Below are 16,254 nucleotides of genomic sequence, written 5' to 3'. Positions count from 1 at the left end.
CTGCAGAGTTTTACAGCCAAGCTGAAAATACCTATTTTCTAGAGAGAAAGAACCCCTAAAATATTAACAAACAAAGGCTCCAAAGTTATCTGAATAAGCAATAGTAAGCAAGTAAAACTAAAACACACACAAAAGTACCTTAAAGATACACCCATAGTCAAAGAACAGATCCTCATGAAGTTTCTTTCTAAGCTGAAGACACTGAAAAGGTTGCCAACTTTAAAACAATTAGAACAAGAATGTTGTAACCATTCTGCAAATAAGTACATTTCTGGGCAATTCTGTATATTCCATAACTAGACTGCTATAACCGACATTCACTCTTAAAGAAGTCTTGCGGCACCTTAAAGTCTAGGTTTATTATGGAGCTGGACTGGAAACCATCTCATAGACATACAGAGAGAGAGAGAGAGAGGCATAAACAGTGAACTCAGAAAGACCATGTAAGAAAAAGATATGTGGTTAAGAAAAAGATATGTGGTATTTGTACTGATGAGAAACACTGAAGAAAAGACTGTTTTGACCTATTCACGACAGCCATCGCGGCAGATAATACTATCTTCCTAGCTATGCTTCCGCCCCCCGTAAAGGCCGAATTGAATGGCACGTGCTGATTAATTCAGGTTCAGCAAGGTCTTGCTGGCGCTTCTCTTTGAAATCTTTTGGTTGAAGAACGGTGACTTGGAGGTCATCAGCAGAGATTGCGCGGCTCCGCTCCCACACCCCAGTCGCTCCGGAGGGCCCCCAGGCGACCGCCAGCGCTCCGCGGGGGGCTCCCGAGTTGGTTCCAAGGAGGGGGAGGGGCGGAGCCTACAGGGGATCGAAATGGAGCAGGGGCAGAGGCGGCGCGTGACCGCACCAGGATTGCAGGAAGTAGGAAACCAACCATAGAACGTTCCGCAGGTTGTCCGGGCTCTGGCCACGCCCATTGGGAGCCTGGCGAGGCAGCAGTTTACGCGGCGATAGGTTGCGCCGGCTCCGGAGCGCTCCATGTCTCTTCTTTTTGCCACCCTCCACGGAGCGGGGGTGGACAAGATAGAAACCCGACCCATAGCTAACGCGTGATTAGAGGGTGGTTAGCCTCGTTTGCTTTGTGCACGTTTCGCGCGCTTGCAGATGATCGCGCTGCGGCTGCCCGTCTCTTTATCTGAGGAATTAATGCCCCTTTCGGGGGGGGCGGGGTTTACGTGAGGAGGATTTTGTTGTAGTGCTCTCGAATATATTTCCATTGTCCCTTGGCAGGCTTTAGCGACGTGTGCGTGCGTGCGTGAGGCAAAACGCGCGTCCGGGTTTTGTAGGCGGTTGTGCGCATTTTAAACTCGGAGGGAAGCTCTTCAAAGATTCGTGGTGTTTGGGCGCCTCTCGGCAGCCCCGCTCCATAAAGATTAGCTCTTGGGTTTGCCGAGCATGGCCTCCAAAGGGACTAGCGGCGTTTCGCAGAGATGCGGCGGTGGATCATCTTCCGCAGCCAGCTTTCTGTGACCACAGGGCGCTGCTCTCTGCGTAATCTTGGCTCCATAGCGTATCCATGCAGAGGAGAAGAGCCGAGTGGTTCTGCGGGCGGGGAGGGTAGCTTTTAACCTTGGGTTGCACGGGTGGGGGCGTCGTTTTGCAATCGGATCCTTCCAAGAGCTTGACTGCGGTGAGACGGCGCTGCTGCTCGCTGCCGCTGCTGGTGGTGCGAGGCTGGGCGGGCCCAGCCGCCGCGGCGGGTGCTGCTGATGCTGTCTGAGGTCACCGCTCCGCTCATCCCCGCGTCCCCCACCGAGCATGTCTCCCGCGTCTGGCTGCTGTTCTAGGCTTGCAAGGGGGCTGACCAGGGCTGGGGAGTCCCGGCGGGCATGCCGCTGCCTCTTTCCCTTTTTCCTGCCGATGCTTCTAGCGGTACCTGGGGCGTAGCTGGGTCCTACCTGGGCTGGGCAGGACGCTTAAGGCGCATCGGGGCTTTGGAGCATCCTCCCGGGGGCTCTCTATGATTTAAAAGGAAAATCCGAAGCGATTACCGGCAGGCTGCCTTTGTCTTGGCCGGGAGCATGTGGGTCAACCCGGAGGAGGTGCTGCTGGCAAACGCCCTGTGGATCACGGAGAGGGCCAACCCTTACTTCATCCTGCAGAGAAGGAAGGGGCACGGCGGAGATGGAGGCAGCGGAGGGATCGCTGGTAAGAGAAGGAGGGAGAGAGGCTGCTCTTTGAGGGAACGGGAAGATCTTGGTCCCTCTATTTTTGTTGTTGCTGTTATTTGTATGTGTTTTGTATATGATCTCAACATCTAATATCTTGGAGCAGGGTCTGCATTTGCAACAGGTATTTTCATTTCACTTTGGAATATCTTGGAGGTGTATGATTTGTGTGACTGGCAAATCGAAGAGTAAATTCTGGATGTTGGTATTCCTCCATGCTGTGCTTCCAAATATATCTGTGCCAGCTTGCTTGGGCTTTATCCTTATGGCATGATCCTCATATCTGCATGCCAGTAATTATGTTTTTGGGATGGGACTCCTAGATTTTTGTTATGATCTCCTACTTCCTTGTGCAGAAGATTTATGGGACATCCTAGGAAATGGAGTTCTATGAAAATTCCATGTAGGCACTGGGATGATGATAGGGATGATACTGAGGAATCACACACAGAGAACTTTTAGGCTGCAGTCTTGCATGGTTTCTTTGAAGTGAGCCCCATTGGACTTTGCAAGTTGTACTTCCATGTGACCATACACTGAGTATGGTTGTTAGAGTGCTTTGTAGTCCTTTTATAATTTATCCTCAAGTGGACTCTGTGAAGGTTGGTCATTCCTCATCATCACCGTAAATATGCTGTACCGGGAATGACATGTAGTAACTTGCCTGAGGTCACATAGTGAGTTTGGGACTTAGCAGGAATACAAGTCTCCCAAGCCCAATTATTTATGTACTGGTGCCCTGTGCTTCTCTGTTTCAGGAAGACAAAATCAATTCTGAGCCATCTGGCTCATCAGAGCTAGAAACAGTTTAGGGCACATCTGTTTCTATGGCCTACAGTACACCAAGACATAAGTGATGTAGGCAAAAGCGATAACCTTTAACTCTCATTTTCACTCACTGTTTCAGTGGATCAGATGCACATCTACACCTGTTTGGGTTAGAGGCAGCTATCTAGTCCAGTGTTCCCCAACCAGTGTTGCCCTCCAGACCTGATAATTATAGGACTTAGTCACAGGAACATAGGACGCTGCCTTATACTGAGTGAAACCATGGGTCCATCTAACCCAGTATTGTTGATGCTGACCAGTAGTGGCTCTTTGGGGTTTCAGGCAGGAGTTTTTCCTGACATACCTGTAGATGCCAGGAATCGAACCTGGAACCTTTTGCATGCAAAGCATGTGCTCTGCCCCTGAGCTGCGGCCCCCTCCTAACACATCTGGAGGGCACCAGTTTGGGCAAGGCTGATCTAGTCCAAAGACCAAGTAAAACTAGACCCTGCCTTGCCATTCTAGAGAGTGCCTTTCTATTTAATAGACAGTTAGAATATTAAGGGTGGTGGTGACGGTGGTGCCAGTAGGGGGGTTATCCTGTCTACAATTACTATTAGCCGTGTTTGTTTTTTCTGCTAATATTGCAGAGCCAGAAATAGTGAAGAATTGTTCAGGCAAAAAAATAGGATGTAGCTCTTTTTACATGTGTGCAAGTGTGTTTTATGTGGGCACGCATGATATAATTCAGGGTTGACTTTAGAAAACTAGCAGCAAGGGTCTGAGGGTGACTGCAACAATGTAACGTCTTAATTGGCCTTAAAGATATGTATGCTGGGTGTGGGATGAGCCTAAAGGAATGTTAATGCTGCCAAGGGGACAGGGTTGCTAGATCCAGCTTTTCTAGAAATTACTGTGCCTGAGTCTTTCTCTAGACTAAAGTTCTTTTTAGGATATTTTGATTCCAGTGTTGTGGAAAGCGTAGCAATAGGGCTCTTCCATTAGCCACCACTGTTGGATATTATTTTTCCTTCATAGAAACTGATTAATTTCCCCCCTGTTGGTCACCGTGATTTGCCAGTGTGGAAAGCACAGAAATGAATCATAAATACATGTTCAACTTCTCCTTATCCCTTCCTTCATGATCTGGATTGATCTCCATATATAGTTGAATGATAGCAATGGTTTTTGCATAGTGTTTTGCTTACTAAATCTCTTGCCTGATTCTAATAGGGGGTTGTTGTAAAGCAGGGTCTCAAACGTCTGAGTCATTGTGAGTATGTCTTAATTAAAAAAGCTACTTAAGGCTATTCCAAGTGTTACTTGCAGAGGAAAACCCTCCCACAGTCTCAGTGGATAGCAACTGCTCTGCTCTGGGCTGCCTAGAAAATTGATGTAGCAAGGATTCAAATGTAGGCTTCCAAAGTCAAAGGCTAGCACTTCAGCCCCAAATCCTGCTGGCTCTGTATAATATGTTTAGGATTTCATGGATTTGTTGAAAGTAATATATTTTCCTGTATGCCAAGAATTCGGTCTATCTGTGACTGCTGCTGCATGAAATAAAGGCTTTAGAATCCGGCTTTACATACTACATGAGACAAAAATATGGCAATGACACTGTAATGGAATATACAGTATATTTATATAACAGTATATACGATACACACACACGCACACACACACAGTTGGATGTTTTGGGCTGAAGATTCAAATATAGTAGAGCCTATTTAGAGCAGGCATATAGTGGGTATCTTCTACATTTCTACTCAGAAATAAGCTCCATTGAATTCACTGGGGCTTCTACACGCTTACCTGGGAATAGGATTGCAGTCTTGGCTGTCTGTGGTCAAATTATGTAAATTTACAAGTAAAAGCATAAGAAAAGACAGATCTAAAAGAAGACCCAAGCAGCCAGAGAAAGATGATTTTGCCCTGGGAAAGTCTGCAGTATTTCAGATGAAACAGATCTTGCAAGTGTAAAGGGCTTGGGTGTAGCATTTTCAGCTCCATGTAGTTTCCCATTAAAATATGAAAGCACTTGATTAGACTGGGAGGAGCCATAATGATTGATAGAGCACATACTTTGTATGTAAAAGGTCCTAGGTTCAGTATTTGACATGTCTTTGACATTTTTGGTTTAAAGGTGATGTTGGTCAGTAGGGAAAGAGAAGAGCTTTACCTGATAAAGCTGCTGCCAATCAGACAGGTGGCTGGTGGCTCTGATGTCAGTTGGGCAGTGGATAGCTGGTTTAGAGTTCTGATTGAAACCTGGAGCGGACTCACTGCCCCACTGACATCGGAGCCACCAGCCTCCACTGCTAGATAGTACTAGGCTAGGTGGACCAATAGCCCAAGTCAGAATAGGCAGTTTTCCATATCCTTTTTAGTAAAATGTACTTTCAAGTCATTCTGTGCCACAACGTCTCAAAATATTTGGAAGTTTTAATTATGTTCATTATTTTTGTGTGCCACTGACATATAATTGGTTTGTAACATACATTTATTTATTTATTTATTTATTTATTTATTAAATTTCTTAATTGCCCATCTGGCCCGTCACCTAGCCACTCTGAGCGATGTACAACAATACAAACAGTTTAAAATTACACATTAAAACATCATATTTCTAAAATTACCCGAACCCATCCCAAATGCCTGCCTGAACAACCAAGCTTTCAATGCTTGGTGGAAGCTCATTAAAGAGGGGGCATGGCGGAGTTCCCTAGGGAGGGAGATCCACAGAGTAGGGGCCACCACAGAGAAGGCTTTCTCCCTCGTTCTTACCAGCCTAGCTGTCCTGGCTGATGGGACAAAGAGAAGGCCATCCAAAGCTGATCTATTGAGCAGCCTGTCTGGTGTTGCTGGAGGTGCTTCCTGAGATATTGAGATCCTCCAGGTGTCTGCCCACATTGTACATGGGATCGATAAGTGTTCTCAGCTGTATTGTGCATTTGCATATGGCAGGGGTGCAGAACCCCTTCCAGCCGGAGGGCCAAATTCCACTTCAAATAAGCTTTTGGGGCCGGGGCCGCATTCCAGTGGTGGGTGGGGCTGAAGGCAAAATGGGATAGGTTAGAGGCCAAAGGGCAGAGCCCAAATGCCAAAAATAATTTGCTTTAAGCTTATTGCCAGTAATGAGACCTTAGGAGAGGCATTTCAGCCTTTTAGAATGGGGGCAAAATGTACACAAGCCCGGAAACCTCCAAATGATTGGGGGGGGCAAGGGAGGGTGTGTGGCCATCTGGGGACTCCAGGAGGGCTGGATTGGGCTCCCAAGCCTGAGGTTTTGCACCCCTGCCTTATGGTGATATGCACTTCACAGATTCATAAGCAAGTTCTGGATCCGCCATGGCGGTGTTCTCCAACCTAGTGCCCTCCAGATGTGTTGGACTACAACTCCCAGCATGCCCCAGCCAGCATGGAAGGCTGTGCTATGGGAACAATTGGCTTTCAAATAAGCAGCTATGAAATTCATTGCAGATTCATTGCAGCACATGATGGGTTTTAATTGGTCATGGATGTGTCTTTAGTTATGACTGACAGTTCAAAGTTGTTTTTAGTTATACATGTTGTCTGTGTATATTGTCTGTGTGCCTTTATGTAAATGGCTTTTAAACTTTTTATATTGTATTTAATGCTTTAACTTCTGTAAACTGCCCAGAGAGCGTCGGCTATGGGGAGGTATAGAAATGTTGTTATTGTAATTAACAATAACATTAGTGCTTGACATGGATCCTGGTTTCAAATCCTGATTCTGTGCTATTGTTTCTTTTTATGTTTCTGCAGCTTCTTTCAAGTACAGTCAGCAGGGTGCCTGCATAAATGCGTGTTTTTAGTGGAGGCTTCCATTCAGACCCCTAAGGGGAACAAGAGATGCTGTGTGTGTTGACAAGAACCATTTGGATAGAATGAATTGTTTTATAAATACGAGTGTGTATGGTAGCAGCTGGATCACGCCAGTGTGGGTTGTGGCACTGTTCATTACAGCCTGGGCATGTAGCAGTAGTTTTAAGTCCATGAAATAGTGGCAAAGAGCTTTCTAACACATTTGTTTTAGGTGTGGGACAGCTGGCTGGCTGAGGATGTTTGAGAAAATAAAGTCCCCAGAGAAACTGAGGTGGAATTGGTTTTTTTCATCATTGGATGGAAAGGATTTACCTAACTGATACACATTTAGTTTGTTGGGTTGGTGTTAATCACCAAGGCTATTTTTTTAAATAATATCCTTCAAAAACTGGAATACTTAAAAAAAACATTAAGTCTGCATTTTATAAATTGCTGTCCTGAGGATTCTTAGTACTGTTAATTTTACAAGTGTTTGTGTGTGTATATATGTTAAGATTTTATATTTGTATTATGATATTATGTTCTATTTAGTGTTTGCATGCCACTTTGCGGGGGCCTTAAGTCCTGAAAGGACATGTTTATCTGTCAGTGGTATTGCTTATTATTGAGAGTGGAGTTCCACAGTGGGCAGGCACCATGTAATGATTTCCCCAATGTGGGGTGAGATGAATGACTGGCAGCTGCAGTATACAAGAACACTATTGATGGTAGTGGTGAGCCAGGCTGGTGCTGGGGAGGTCCCCATCAGGACCACCATGCCAGTGACCCTCTGAAGTCTGGTACCGGCCCTAAATACTTGGCTTGAATAATTTGTTTATGTTCCAAGTTAAAGGAGAAATACGTTAATCCTGGTATTGGTGAAAATGTTTTGAATTCATTGCATTTTGCAATCTCCTTGTTTTAATTGGCTTTTAATTTGTAGTTGCAAACATTCTCCAGTACAACAGGATATTTCTCTGCAGGGTGGTGGGAGAGAGACATTGCTGCTTTTTATCCTCACTGTGAAGGAGAACTAGATTAAGGAAAGAATGTTTCATCAGCATCTTTACAGCATTCAGATATGTAGTAGAAGACTCACTGACTTGGTTTGCAAATAATGCTAGCTTGTGGTTATTTAACCAAGGGTTATTAAATTCTGGGCTGTCGTGATGCGTGAACCCAGCTATGTTAACAAACTATGGTTTATTAATCGTGAACAACCCAGAAAGATTTGTTGGGTTGTGAACTCTAGGTTCTTTAAACCATGGGGTGTCATTACACATGAACCCAGAACTGTGGGTTCTTCATGGCTTATTTATCCAGACTACTTGGTGGTAAGAGTGGTCAAAAGAACAAGCCACTCTATATGCCAGTGCTACAGTACTGCAAGGCATTTGGGATACAGGGAGGGAGCTGGAGGAGGAGGGAAACAAACAACCCAGGGAAGTTTGTTTGATCAACTTCCAGATAAACCCTGCAACATACGATGGGTTAACTATGGGTTAGCATTATGTGCAATCCAGGTCAGTGTGGCTTTCAGAGGTGTGCCTAGGTGGCCCTGAGCAAGTAACTCTGTTTGGACCTCAGTTGCCCTTCTGTGAATTAGGCACAATGGTGACCAGCCTTTTGATTGTAATAAGGATGACTGTGCTAAAAATATTGTGCACAAAACGCTAAGTTAGAGAGCAATCCTATGGCCGCTAGACACTGTCTAGCAAGCCATAGGGTGTGCTCATGAAGCCCTATTCTCCGTGCTTGCAAGAGGAGTGCAGAGTGACTGAAAAGGGGCAGGGCTGGGGGGCGTTCTGGGGCGGGGAGAGCGGAGTTGCGTGTACGACATGTCCAATGTGTCATACGGCAGCTTCTTCTCCGGGTCGGCCCCCCTGCCACTAGACAACCAGAAACACCTGTCTAGCAAAAAATAACAAGGCAGGAGAGGCGCAGAGGGAATTATCCCCCCGTGCCTCTCCTGCCTTGCTTTGGATAGGCAGTCGCCTCCGAGGCTGGAGGCAGTCACCTATCTAGTTAGGATTGTGCTCTTAGACATGGTACACAGGATCCCTTCTCAAGAATCGGTGGTGTGGGCTTTCACATCTTTGCAACACCAACATTTTATCCCTAGAATTCAGGAGCAGCTTTAATAAAAATCAAGTACCCTCTCCTCTTTTCAGAAGACTTCATGGGAATGATCCTCATGTCTTTTTCTTTCACAGTATTGTCTGCCCTGGAGTTCTAGGTTTCTCAGACTTACTTTTGAGTGTAAATCTTCAAGCAAACATTCATTCTCCAGCTAAGAACAGCCTTCTACTCTCTATTCCCTTGTTTATGTTTGGTCAGCATGGCAGGGTTTATATTTCAAAACAATCTGGTCCTCAATATATTCCTTGTTTAGTGGATGGATTTGTGCAAATGGGGAATAAAAGATGTGGGAACTGATGTAATTGTAATGTTTTTCCATCTAAGTCATATGGATGATTCTTCCTGTTATTAAAAAAACAAATGAGTGAGCCTGTTAACCATGTGGGCGGTCTTATGAAATGAAGGAAAATTTATGAGGCATAACAGAGCTGAAAGGAAATAGTTACTATAACTTGTTTATCTATTTCTTGTTATAAATGCTATCTGGTATAGTGTATCAAACGACCTGCAACAGGGACCTGTGGCCCTAGAGATGTTTTTGGACTGCAACTCCCATGATCCCTGACCATTGGTCATGTTGTCTGGAGCTGATAGGAGTTGGAGTCCCAACAAGATCTGGAGGGTCACAACAGGTTTCCCACCCATCACCTATGAAGTAGGTAGTTCCCTGTTCAAATCTTGATGCAGACATGAATCTGATGAGAAGCCTTAGGCAATCTGTTATTCTTGTGTGCCTCATCCTCTCTGCTTTGGTAATACTGGAATAATAATGCTAGCCTTTCTTATAGGGCTGTTGTTAAAAAGTGCTTTAGTAGGGAAGCCCTCATATAAATAGTAAGAAGGACTGTTATCCTTCGATAAGCTTATGACTTCTAAAACTCTGGAAGTGAACTATACCAAATTATACCAAGTCAAGGATCAAACTGAAGATGGTCAGACCATCAGTAACAGCTCTTCTCTTCAACGGAGAGATGTAGATCTTCAACACATGAAAAATGGAGTTGCTATAAAAATGATTAGGTACCTCACATTCTGTTAACCAGAATCTTTCACACCAATATACGTTCTTACCTATACCTTGGTGTCAACATTTATGATGCTTTTAGGTATGTTTTGTATCTCTCCTTCTCTCCTCCCCGCCCCCCATCATAGGCAACATGCTTCCTTCTATTAGGGTTGATCATTACATTAGTGCAGGCCATGTGCAGCCTCCATGGCATTTCTTTTGGCCTACAGATTTATGCTATAGCCAAACTACACATGAGGCTAAACTTAGAGCTGCTTCCAAAACCAGCAAATGTGCATCTGATTTCCTCCGCTCCTTCCATAGCCTCTAGCTGAAGTTCCTTTATATCATGACATCACAGTATTCAGTGGTATAGTGGAGCCAGGGCTCACAGGGATGCAGTACTAGCACTTTTTTATTAGCAGGGATGCTGATGTCATCTGTCACCCCCGCAGAATTCCCTGGTCCCTCTGAGTTTAGCAGTAATCCTCACGGTAGCTGGGGGGAAGTGACTTTTCCCAGCAACAATATATGTTCCCAGTTGTAGTGCAAAGTATTTGGGGCTGTCTTAGTCTTGAATGGGCAACTAAGACCCATTAGATGTTCAAAAAACTTGTTCCTGGTGGAGATGCTTGTTGATTTGGATGAACAAGGCTGCCTTGTTTTTGGACCCTCCCTGGCTATGGGGACTATCATGATGGCTGCCCACACTTCAGAACTTACCATTTTACCACTGACAGTGTTCCATGTTTCACCACCCACTACATCAGCAGGTAATACTATCTGAAATGCAGAATGTTGTGATGGCACAACATGAGATAAACTCTGTTTGACTTTGTGGAGGGGGGTGGGGAAGCTAGGAGTATACCACTGCAGTTTTTTGTGGCAACTATACATTTACTCCCTGTAGGACTTTAGAAGCCTGTGGATTTAACCTTCCACGTGTAAAAAAATAAAAAAATAAACATTAAAAAGTGCCATTCTTGGAAAATCTGATAAAAGCATGTCTGTCAGGCTCAGACATTCCAAAGTCCTCCTTCTTACTTTTAGATTATATGGCAGGTACATGTCTATTTTGTGCCCGGGAAACTGTGTAAGGCCATGTGTGCTGACAGCCCTGTATAAATTTGTTGTTGATGCTGCTGTTTGGAGAGCTGCTGTATGGCATTGAATATCCATTGCCCTTTGTAATTTTACCTTGATGGAATACTTGGTGAACATGCTAATGGATCAGGAGCTAATTTCTGAAAGTAAATTGATACCAAAAAATATCAGAAGACGTTTACGGGCAAGTAAAGACATGTTTACTAGCCATTACCTAACATCAAAAGATTTATGCAAATATAGTTAATTACATGCATATAAAATATGCAGATGACATGCAACCCTCTGAACATGCTCCAAAAATAACCTTTGATGCTGAGTAAAGTTGCCCTTCCTGCTTTGCTTGATTCCAGTAAGATGTTCCAATGATGTGGGACCTGTGGGTTTCAGCTTTGGCTGGTTTTCTGCTTGGAGTTGCTCTTGTGACAGGGCAAGTTTTAAGGTATCAGAAACTGAAGCTTTCAGTGTATGTACTGCACAAGTAAATCTTTGCTACTGTAAAGTTTATCCTTAATCGTCCTGTTTAAATCCATCAGTGGTCATCTCTAGAGCTGAAAGCATAGTTCATTGTGTAGACTTATGCTATCACGTGCAAGTGGCAACAAGATCTGCACTTTCAAATTTTCTTTGACATATAATCAGTGAAACTCCTGAGCACTGCTCTCTCCCCGCCCCCCAATCCAGAGCTGGGAGCTGCTCTGGTTACCTAGGTGTTGGCTTTTCTGCTTTCAGGCATGAACATGGATAAAAGCTTTCAGAGTACTTAAGAATGTGTGTAAGCAATCATAATTAGCAAGAAGATCTTCAGCCACATTTCAAATAACTGCACAACTGAATATGATCCTAAAGTCATCTAAGTCATGTCCAGGGGAACCAGTAGCCTGCGGACTGGATGTGGTGCACTGAGCCGCCCCATTTGGGCCCCGGCTTCTCATCCAAAGCTCTACCTGCTGTCATTGGCCCCACTGCCCTGTTTCCCCACTGCTCTCAGTTATTAACCCATCAGCTGAGTGGCATAGAGAAGAGAAATCTAAATCTCCCTTCCTGGTAATCTCCCCTCTCTGCAGACTCCCTCCCCCCCCCCCCCGGCTGATTTGCAGGAAATAGTTGAGAAGCAGAGAAAAGCGGGATGGCTTCAGAGTCCCTCTGTGGAGCTGCCCACGGAGGAAGCTCCAGTGGCACAGGCAATCTTCATGAAGATTGCAGCTGGGGCAAGAAGGGTTAACCTTTCCCCCAGAGTTGAAATATCCATTAAGCATAATAGGCACAGTGCCTCTGGCCTCTGAAACTCCCAAGGGCCTATGAAAAAGTTTAGAGCCTACAGAATGTTTTAGTTCCATTAAAGCAAATTATTGTTTGATTTAGTAGTTTACTCACGCAGATACAGTATGTCTTAAGTAAATGTAAATTAAACATGAACGTTGTAACGCTTTTTCTTAGCAGAATCCCAGGTTACATCTTCAAATTTCTTTGTGGAGTTGTGGGTTTTTTTCTGGCAAAAACTCATTCTCAGTAGAGAGTGGTGCAAGTGAAGCTAGTCGTTTCTTTCCTATGGTTGAACTATGACAGTTCTTTGTAAGTTTCAACTTTGAAAAACAGCACTCCCCTTCACCAATTGTTCCAAAAACGGCAAGATACATTCTAAAAGAAATGTTGACATTTGGAAAACTTGTCACCAACTTGTCCATTATTTGTGCAATGATAATTTCTGCCAGATTTCCTGTCTGCATACATACATGAGAACAAAAGACCTTCATCTGTGAATGCACGTCTGCTATCTGATGGACAGGTTTCTATTAATGCCCTTGCTCTAGAGGCTACTTCATCGGTGAAAATGAAATCTACAAGAAATGAAATCTTTGATTGAATTTGGGGTATACTGCTTGTCTTCTGCCCATCTCAATGATGCATAGGATAATATGTGGAGAATTTGTCCCTGGCACCCAAACCCAAGTCAGTATTATCCATGCCAGCTTCATTAAAAAAATAGGCCCTTGGTCATTTGCATTGTGTAGTCTCCTTGTAGTTGGTTGGTGTGAGTTCTTTTGCAGCAGCATTCTCATTGGCTAATGGCTAGCCAAAGCTTTCAGGGTTTAGCTTTGCCAAATTTTGTTAAGGGTGGGGTGTAGTCCCAGCTGGTCAGTGTTCCAAACCTTTTGAAATTTGATAGGAAAAGGAAAGCTACCTGGCAATTTTTTTCACTCCTGAAAAGAAGGGATAGAACCTCCCTGGGCCACCCTAGCAATGGTTCTGATTCGCTCTGCTGTGTAAGAGCAATTGGTGGCAACAGCAAAGGTCAGGAGAAGGACAGAAAAGTACCTGTTCTGTTTAAATGAAACAATATGAATGTGGAGGAGTATCTGTGGATTCTAGACTATTGTTTTGGGGTTCCCTGTGAATATTTTAGAGGCCAGAATCTTTCCAGGGCTGTGCCCCACTAGCCCAATATACCCCCTGTGTATGATTATGGGACCCATACAATGTAAGTATTTATTTATAGATCCATCTTGGGGGCTTACATTATCAAAGTGCCTAGGGCCTACAAAGACTTTAATCTGGCCCTGCCTTTCCCTCCCCTCACACTGTGAGCTCCATGAAGATTGCTGCCCCTCCCCTGCTTGAAAGAAGCCTCCCATTGGCTCCCATGAATGGGTGTGTGTTTTTCTGTCTCTGGGTGAAAATGGATGTGCAGGTGGGGAGTTTTACTTCGGCTTTCCCCACCACTGGCATGTGGCGTCCAAAAGGTTAGCCACAGGGGAATGCTGCCCTCAGGCTGAAAAAGGTTCCCCGACTACAGTCTAGGTCAGCTGTTCTCAAGATGGCGCTCTCCAGATATCTTGGATTGCCCTTCCATCATTCCCACCCAGTATGGCTGTAGTTGCAGTCCAACACATCTGGAGAACACCAGGTTGGGGAAGGCTGGTCTTACATGAATATTTCTTTCTTCCCTCCTGCATTTGCAACTTCCAGCTTTATTACAGGTACTTCTCCTTTCTTCCTGATAGGTACAGACAGCTTGCTCAATGGGGGAAAAATACATGGTGACGTTCTAAAAGCCATCTGCAGCTTTTCTTAAGCCTAGCTGTAAACCACTTGTCTTCTGGCACTGGTTCTTTTGAGTGGATATCATACCGTTGCACACTGGATACTCAACAAGTCAGATGCCAGTTTTCATGTTGAATACTGCTAGTTCAAATATACTAATGGGGTCGACGCAACAGGTGAAAGCAACCACCCTTCAAAACGTATAGATAGCTTTAAATTTCCATTTCAAAGAGCATCTGTTCTATACGTCACAGCAAATGGCTTAGGAGGACAAACCAAAATGTCACACATTCTCCAGAAATTTTCTTTGGGTATGTGTGGGTGGAGGTTGGAGAAAAAGCAGGGCATGGTGTTAAAGCCCCAAAATCTACAGTTTGTACTTTTCTAGAGAACTCAGAAGCTTGCTCATGACTTCTTGCTATTGAATTTGGTCATCATTAAGGTATTTCTGTACTGTGGTTTTTGGATTTGTTTTCTTATGGGCAAACACAGTTACCTAAGATTTTTCTGTGTTCTTCTGTGAGGTACTTCCCAGTTTCCTTCCAGGGTGGAGATACTCTCAGGAAAAAAAAATGCATGTTTAAACCAGAGTGCTTAATCTGGCTGATTTTATTTTAGCGCAAAAGCAGCCTTGGAACCCTGATCCAGAACATAAAACAACAATTAAGTTAAAATGCACATCCACAGTAAAAACATAAAGTCTCACTGAGCTAGACATTAAAACCAGCAAATGCTTGGTTACACAAATGAGTTTTTAACAGATGCTGAAAGACCAGCAGGGTTGGCGCCTGTTGATTGATTGATTGATTGCATTTATATCCCGCCTTTTTTTCCTCTTGCAAGGGACCCAAGGCAGCTTACATTATCCTCCTCCTCCTCCATTTTATCCTCACAACAACAACCCTGTGAGGTGAGGTGGGTTGGGCTGAGAGTGTGTGACTGGCCCAAAGTCACCCAGTGAGCTTCCATGGCCGAGTGGGGACTAGAACCCGGATCTCCCGGCTCCCAGTCCAACACTCTCGCCACTGCACCACGCTGGCTCTCAGTGTTGCAGTGCAGTGGGGAGAGAATTCCAAAGGGAGGGCGCCAAAATCTAAAAGGCCCTCTCTGTGCCTGCCTGGTTGCCATTAAATGTACATCTGCAGCTGACGGGACGACCAGGAGACCCTTCTTTGCCTCTTTACTGACAACTTATTCAACTACAAGGGCCTGCTGAGAGCCCTTGATGCTTGAAGAATATACTCAGCCTCTGATGCTGATTGTCTGCTTCAGTCTTGCCAGGCTCCCTCTGCCCTGCTAAAGATTCAGACACTTCTTTTAAAAATAAAATAAAAAAAATCTGCACTAACAGTTTAGATTTCTGGGCAGAAAGCCAAGTTCACCACGATGCTGCTTTCCTTCCCACTAAACCTTGTATCAGTGAAGTGGAACATGTTTGCCCAAGACAGGGTGGGCAACTTGTCAAGTATGGTGAATGACATCAGATTTTATTTTATTTATTTATTTTGCTTTCTATTAGGCACTGAGATCAGGTTGCAACTGTAAGAGCTAGAAAATTACTTTTTACAGTGAAAGCTGATAACGCTCAGAACGATGAATAAGTGCATTAGGGGCTCAGGGCTCACTTGCCGACCATGTGATGCAAAACATTCAGACTATCTCAGGATTTCGAGTATGCAGATACTCTTGCCCTGTGCTTTTGTGTGGAAGAGTGCAGGTTCAGGGCTTGACAGCTTTCTGAGTTGACCTTACCAAGGCTCCCAGATTCCTTCCAGCAAGAATTCTCTGGTTATTTATCAGTTATGGGTTGGGTCTAGACTTAGTTATGCTTAAAGTAGAAGACCCATTGAACTCGGTGGGATTTAAGTTAGCAATTGACATTCTGCATCACTTCATGCTAGTCCACTGTGCATTCACATTCTCTCTCTCTCTCTCTCTCACTCACACACACACACACACACACACACACAATTTATACTTGAATAGCATACCTGTAGCAAAAAGCAGCTTGTAGCTTTAGCTTTACATTCATGTAGCTCAAGCCTATGCATGTTTACCTTTTAAAAATATATATTTGCAAATGTAACAATACCAAAAACAAATAGGAATGGGTGGAAGGCACAAAAGGAACTAGAAGAAGATGATGAAAAAGGAAGGACATATCATAAAACATATCCATATGCAATA

The 16,254-nt window shown here is 44.3% G+C and overlaps 1 protein-coding gene across 1 annotated transcript in view; it reads left to right on the top strand.

The window, feature by feature from the left end:
* Window positions 1-932: 932 nt before the first annotated feature.
* TBC1D9 (TBC1 domain family member 9) overlaps window positions 933-16,254 on the top strand; it is a 69,117-nt gene continuing 53,795 nt past the window's right edge. Inside the window, exon 1 of the mRNA XM_084856119.1 lies at window positions 933-2,160. Coding sequence (XP_084712245.1) covers window positions 2,034-2,160 — 127 coding nt within the window. The 5' untranslated portion in view covers window positions 933-2,033. The remainder of the gene's footprint in view (window positions 2,161-16,254) is intronic.

This window comes from Heloderma suspectum, chromosome 5, assembly GCF_057233095.1.
Source record: "Heloderma suspectum isolate Gila_16-S chromosome 5, 16-S_ref, whole genome shotgun sequence".
Taxonomy (NCBI): domain Eukaryota; kingdom Metazoa; phylum Chordata; class Lepidosauria; order Squamata; family Helodermatidae; genus Heloderma; species Heloderma suspectum.
This window is presented reverse-complemented; position numbering and strand designations above follow the sequence as displayed.